At 36.3% G+C, this 6,652-nt stretch overlaps 1 protein-coding gene across 7 annotated transcripts in view; it reads left to right on the top strand.

Moving 5' to 3' along the window:
- FAM49B (family with sequence similarity 49 member B) overlaps positions 1-6,652 on the top strand; it is a 106,080-nt gene that overhangs the window by 69,929 nt on the left and 29,499 nt on the right. For 4 of the 7 annotated variants that reach the window (XM_019528162.1, XM_019528163.1, XM_019528164.1 and 1 more), the window contains one exon: positions 6,376-6,497. In XM_019528162.1, the coding sequence (XP_019383707.1) occupies positions 6,376-6,497 (122 nt within the window). Of the gene's footprint in view, positions 1-848; positions 932-6,375; positions 6,498-6,652 lie in introns of all 7 variants that reach the window. The other 3 variants (XM_019528159.1, XM_019528160.1, XM_019528161.1) reach the window with 1 other exon arrangement.

The following is a 6,652-nucleotide window of genomic DNA, read 5'->3' as shown; positions in this document are numbered from 1 at the left end:
TCATATGCTTAATCATTTTGGGTCTCTGTGGTCAGTGATGTCCTTTCATCTGCCTGCAAATCAAGTAGCCATACAATGAACAATTCTGTCAGTGTGCCTTAGTGAACTGTGCCTAGCGGTTGTTCAGCTTACAGCTACCCTGCATGAGTGAGCAATTAAATCCCTACTTGACCTTTTCATTTCCAGCACAAGTGATGATATTATTATTATTATTATTATACCAGAATCTTAAAGTTATGAATAAAAGCAAACTTGAGGTTCACACCTGTTAATTAGCAGGCATCCTGCCTATACTCATGGTGTTTGTACACGCAGATGAGAATGACATGGAGAATAATGTCCAGGCACATCTTTCTCTAAAACTTGTTAACAAAATTGTGGGGGGGAAAAAAAAGCTCTCTTCCTCATTGCACTGCATCTCCAAATACAAATCTGCATAAACATTGACATCATAGCCATGTTTCAAGTAAGAGACTTGAGCCTTGAAGGTAAACAGCTGCATAGGACACTGGTGCTACTGGCATAGTGGGACAGAATTATTCACTTACAAAGCTTTCAGCTGGAGCTGTGCCTCTTTTTCAGAGGAGACGCTACGAAGATGTTGGTGACATCTGTCTGTCACTTCTTACAGGAAAACTACACTGCGTCTCTAGGATCACCAGTTGTACATCTTGGAGGTGGGGGTCAGCCTCTACCATCGCACAGCGTAGCGGGAACCTGAAGGATATGGGTTCATGCCTGATGGAACTGTTTGGTTTTTACCCTCCCCACCACCTTCATTTTAGTGTATTTGGGCTGTTCCTTCTTATAAAGGGATATTCTCTTTTCTCTCATTCTTGTCTCGACAGGTACCTTAACATGGGGAACCTTCTTAAAGTTTTGACATGCACAGACCTTGAACAGGGGCCAAATTTTTTCCTTGATTTTGAAAGTGAGAAGATGATTTTTATATATATCTTTTTCTCTTTGCCTGTAGTAGACTGCATTTGTCATGTACTAAACATATGTCTCCACTTTGCCATCCTTCTGACTGCTATGCATGACCGAGCTATGAATGGTTCAGTGAACTGCTGGATGCGTCTTTAACAGAAAAATAAATGACTACTTCATAAAAAACGAGATTACCCGTAATGTATTGGAATATAAAGGCTTTTGGTGCTATGTTGCCTGCAGGAATTTGATATGCTTCTAATAAATTTTAAACAAAAACTTCTGTCCATTTATGTTGTGCCTGAATTTGAGACTTTCATGCCTTACAAAGCCTGTGAACTTGCATGTAGAACAATCCCTTTTTTAAAAGCAAACAAACCGGTAAATAATCCTTTCAGAGACTTTACATTATAGAATGACTTGCTAAAATTTGCATACAGATTGCAGGTCCCCAAGCAAGAACTAAGCCTTACTTGTTAATCTTGATTTGCAGACCCTGCCAGTGTTCACTGAATCGGTTATTGGGGTGCACTCCACACTAGTCACTTCACAAAAGTCATTCATAGCTCTTGAACAGTACTGTGTTTAAAGGTATATGTGAACCTTTTGACTGGGCACAGAAATTTTTCCTAAAATTCACCCCTTCTATCCTGACCTCTTTCCCCATCCTTACATGCTGTCAAAAATGCAGAACTCTGTTTTCCAGGAGTGGGGAGAGGGTTGATGGTCCCAAATGTCCTGAAAGATTCACATGCCTTTTGAGTACTTTGGCTTTTTGTTTGTTTTACGTTGCATGACACGTGGCAGGTAAGTGTCCCTGGCTGCTGGTATGCATGTTTAACCCTGCTTTTGGCTGTGATATTGCTCTAACTTCCAGCTGGGAAACTGAAATAAACTAATGCTAGCTAAGTAGTTTTTGCCATATTTGTAAAACATGATGAATTTTGTCTAAGGAAAATGTGAGAATGATTTGATACAGAGAACCCAAAATGCACTGTTTTCTTTCCTTCCCCCCCACCCCATCCAATTTTTTCACTTTTTTTTGGCAAAATGGTCAGTTTGGCTTTATTGATTCTAATGTGGGAAAGACTACTTTATAATTGCATCGTTAAAATAGTAAAATAAGTTCTAAATTTCTTTCATTTATTGATGAAATTTATAATTAACTTTCCCAAATATATTTTGTTACTTAACATGTTGACATAGTAAACAAATTATTTATAAAAGGTAGCTATTTTAATTCTTTGGCATTAAAAATATTTTTTCTTTAGAATGACTGTGCCTTAACCATAGAATAACGTTTGTTGTATACCAAAATGTTTAAATAACAGTGCTATAGTTTGTATTGTGTTTACTTACACACGCACACACACTTTAGTAGCATTTTGTCAAATACTTAATTTTTTTATACTTGAATGATCAGTTCTGTTTCAGTGTGCATGTTCTTTAGCATGAGTGATGTTCACTGGCATGGGGATAAATTAGTAGGTTGCTGACATAAAAAGTTTACACTACACAATGAAATGAAGCAACTCACTTTGGCTGAATTTTAGATTGTGTTCCTCATTTGTTTTCAACTTCTGGCTTGCGTTTGTTACTGCTGCTGTACTGTGTGTCCAAGTTTCTTTCTTCTGTTTCAGGTGGCTTGCATTGACAGGAACTTGGCTTTGATACAGTCAAGATCTTATTCTTCAAGACTTGGCACTTGATCTTTTGATAACCTTAGTGTCATGTTTATGTGGGCGAGTGAGGAAACTGTTAAAAACAAATTTGTTAGATGTAGTGTGGTGTTTGGCCCAAGGCTATTAAAATACTGCTTTGGGTCATTAATCTGTATACTTCAAGTCTGCTTCATAAAGACCTCATAAGGTTTTGTTAAATCTCAGTTACGAGAGAATGCAGTAGGATACATACTAACTTTTATGAGGTTCTGCGGATACAGATGCTGTGTTAATTTCTGTTGAACTCCACTTTCCGTAACTCTAAAGATACAATTTTATTTGATGCTAGACTTTAGTTATGCAGTTTTTAGCTGATTGTCAGAATATTTGCAATGAAAAAGCACCCAGAAAATATAATATGATGGGCTGTTGAGTTTCCTTTAGATAGTGTCAGGTTCTGACTTTCAGAGCTCTTGACTTTCCTTTGGATATCGTCAGCAACTATATTGATAGTATTACACATGCCCTTGTCTTGATGCTCCCCATATATTTAAGAATAAATAGCTGCCTTGTGTTTCTTTATGCGCACTGAAACTGATAACAACCAAAAGAAATAGAAACAGTCGGGTGTGCTGTTTCTTGAAGTTACACAGCCGCAGTAACTGCAATGTGGCAATAGAGGAAACTCAAACTGCACTTTTTAGCCCAATGTAATCCTCCAAAGTGGCTAGCATGACTATTCAACAAATCAGTGTTCTTGGAGGGAGCAAAAAAAAAAATCCAGAGAACTTTGGTTGTAACTCTTAACATTTTGGAAAATTCAACTTGCAACACTAAGCGTGAAGTGCTCCTATACAGAATCATTGCATGCAGTATATTTAGCACTGCACAACACTTTGTTTGGCCAAGGAGGAATACTGCACTTGACTATAGAGAACCAGTTTGCTATCTGTAAAAGGACTGTGTTTGCATTTTTAAAAGGAGGGGAGGGCAAGCTGCACAAGAATAAGCTTAGTGAGCCAGGAGGGTAGGTGTCTAGTGTGTTCTCATTCAAAATAATTCCTTTTAAAAAGGTCTGTAATTATCAGATGCCCAAGCAAGAAGAAAGCATGCAACCAAAGAAAAGTCTCTAAAGACAAGATGATGATTTGAAGCAAGGACAAGGGAAACCATACAAGTAAAGTTTTATAATAAGGAAATGTATTGTACATACCAGATCGAATTTGTAGGGATGGAAGGTGAAGTAGGAAGCTACTTATGTCAAATCTGCATTATGTACAAGATAGTAATATCTCTGCCCCAAGGAGATTTTGTGCTCCCTGGTAAAATGTTATAAACACCCACAATCTCATATGTTTATTCAGTATTAACTCGTTTCTAAATTTGGAATAATTGTTGCATGCATTTTTAAACTGAAAATATAATGGATAGCATCATTTTTAATGCTTATTCCTAAAACACGTTTTAGGTGAATAGAACAAGGAGGCTTTTGTCCATAGTGATAGCTGAGACCCAGTGAGTTTTGAGTGAGTTGATTTTCACAACTGAGTGTTCAAGTAGGATGCTTCAGAAGTGACTAGCATCATTTACTGCAGTCACCTGTCAGTTCAGCATACCCATGCTGTGTTGAATTACTGACACTGGCAGTTTTTACGAACCTTCTACTACTCTGTCAGTGTCTAAAAGAAATGCCTTTTATTCAGAAGGGTAAATGAAGAAAGGACAATGAAAGAACGTTAAGGTGGCAGGAGACCTTTTCAATGTAAGAAGTAAAGTAGCAAGTCTTGATTGCATTAATTAACAATGCAAATACTCTGGAATGCCGTGGAGCTCCATATTAGTCTGTACTGCACTATAGCATTTCATGCTTGTGCATGAACTGCTACTAGTAAACTAGTGCTTATCTGTCTATTTTCCCTTTTTTTTGTCTTCATTTCTTACAGCAGTCTTCAGCAGCTTTCAAAATTATACATGTGACTTTCCTGTGACAGTTTCAAAACTGCTGGACATTTTCTTTTTAGTCTATGCCTAATCAATGTTGTCCTTTTTTTGTTCCTTTTTTTAAAAAAAAGGAAAGGAGTCACAAGCTTCCTTGCATTCAGACACTTCTTACTGGTTGTCAAAACATTAACTGTTATGCTGTTGCAAGGTCTCCATTGATGTACTTTCTGATAATGACCAGTCTCTGTACATTTAACATGGATGGTCTATTTTGTCATTTAACCCAACTGAATATCCCAAAGCCAGATAAACAATGTATGTGTAACTTTTTGTCTTGTTGCAAGCCATACTTGAAAATGAATTTTTGTTTTATAATTTGTGTTTTTGCAAAAGGTTGAATATTAAGAGTTTATGCTTCACTTCCTGGGTACGCCCGGCTTCCATCCATGTTAATGGAAGTTATGTGCACACGTCATTGAGACGAGACCGTTTATTCTAGTTGGTCTTGAATGTGGTTTTTTGTCAATTATAGTGAGCAGTTTCTTAAATCGTAACTGCATCTAATACATGGACTCTAATAGTTAGTTGTAAACAGCAAGAATCCTTGTTAAAAATTAGCTGATTTTTATTTGAGGCAAAGATTTGTTAGGATGATATCTTTTATTGGACCAACTGTATAGTTGGGATAGAGTTAGACAAACTTTTGAATACAAGACCTTCTTCATCAGGTCTGACCAGAACAAGCCAAGCACAGCATGATTTCTGTTTTATTTTTTGCTGATATTACGCCCTGGGGTTTTTTGTACTCTGATTTTACGTTAGTTAGTTTGGAGTGCATACCTGTTCTCTAATTAATGTAGTTAAAAGCTAAAATAGTGTCACTAGAAAGTTGTAGTTTGAAGTAGTGAGTCCTTTTTTTTTCTTGTCCTGAGTAGGCTAATCTTTCATACCACACACTCTAGCTAGGGACCCACTTCAGCTAGAAATACCAAAAAGGCAACCTTTGTGTCAGAGAGCATTAAAAAAACCAGCAAGCTAATCGCATCCAAAGTAAATAAATTATGAAATAAAATGTTTTAAAGATCCTTGCTAGATCACAGACTTGATGACATATCTTAAAGCAGATACTTTCACAAATAATTTCTTTAAAGTAAATGTAGCTTTTTTGAGTGATGCAAAGTACAGGTCATTTTCTGAAGAGAGAATGTTTATTGCCAGTTACAGTTAAAATATCAGAAAGACTGCAAATGCATTCGTAAAATTATTGCATCCATTATTGAGCTATATATGTCATAGCTTTTTCAGCCTTTGCTTGATGTTTATTTTTTTTCTTTTTAATATAGTTAATTCTGAGACTGTATTCTGTATAACAGTGAGAACAAAGAATTTCGATTTGTCAAAAGCTTAAATTAAAAATTACTGGTATATATGGAATATTTGAATGCTGAAAAAAAAATAAGTAGCTTGTATAAAGCTATTAGTTTATCCTACAATCAGTGTCTTTTCATAACTCACCTGTGGCTCCTCCATTGAGCTTGTAGTGCACTTCAAAAGTGAGAATAAATTGTAGTATGTCCATGACAAAAATCTAATTAAAGAGAACATTTCAATGAACTTTAAAAGAAATAACTTGTGGATGATGGTGCTTAGTAACTTATTTAGCAGGTTCATACAAGTAGGGTTCCAAACCCATACAATGATCCTGTTCTCTGAAGTTCCTCAGAGATAATAGCTTTATGCAGTACATGAAATAATCTTTATACACCAGTTCAGTCCTGTGGATCATGCTGTATCAAAACCTCAGGCAGTTAAAAATTACTTAATTTACTCTCCTACTGTTTAGATGCCCAGCCTACCGAATCTGAAAAGGAAATTTACAATCAGGTGAATGTAGTGTTAAAGGATGCTGAAGGAATCCTGGAAGACTTACAGTCCTATAGAGGAGCTGGGCACGAAATACGAGAGGTAAAACATGATTTGGTACTTTTCTGATCTACAAACAACTGTTTTTGTGCTGTTGGGATACACTCGCATGTTGAAGTTTAGCTTCTCTTTTCTTGATTTAGTTTCTCTTGGAAGAATTGTTTGTGTCAGATTAACATGGTTATACTTTTAAAATG

This window comes from Gavialis gangeticus, unplaced genomic scaffold, assembly GCF_001723915.1.
Source record: "Gavialis gangeticus isolate Ggan-Ray unplaced genomic scaffold, GavGan_comp1, whole genome shotgun sequence".
Taxonomy (NCBI): domain Eukaryota; kingdom Metazoa; phylum Chordata; order Crocodylia; family Gavialidae; genus Gavialis; species Gavialis gangeticus.
The sequence above is the reverse complement of the archived record's forward strand: the minus strand, read 5'-3'. Positions and strand labels throughout refer to the sequence as shown.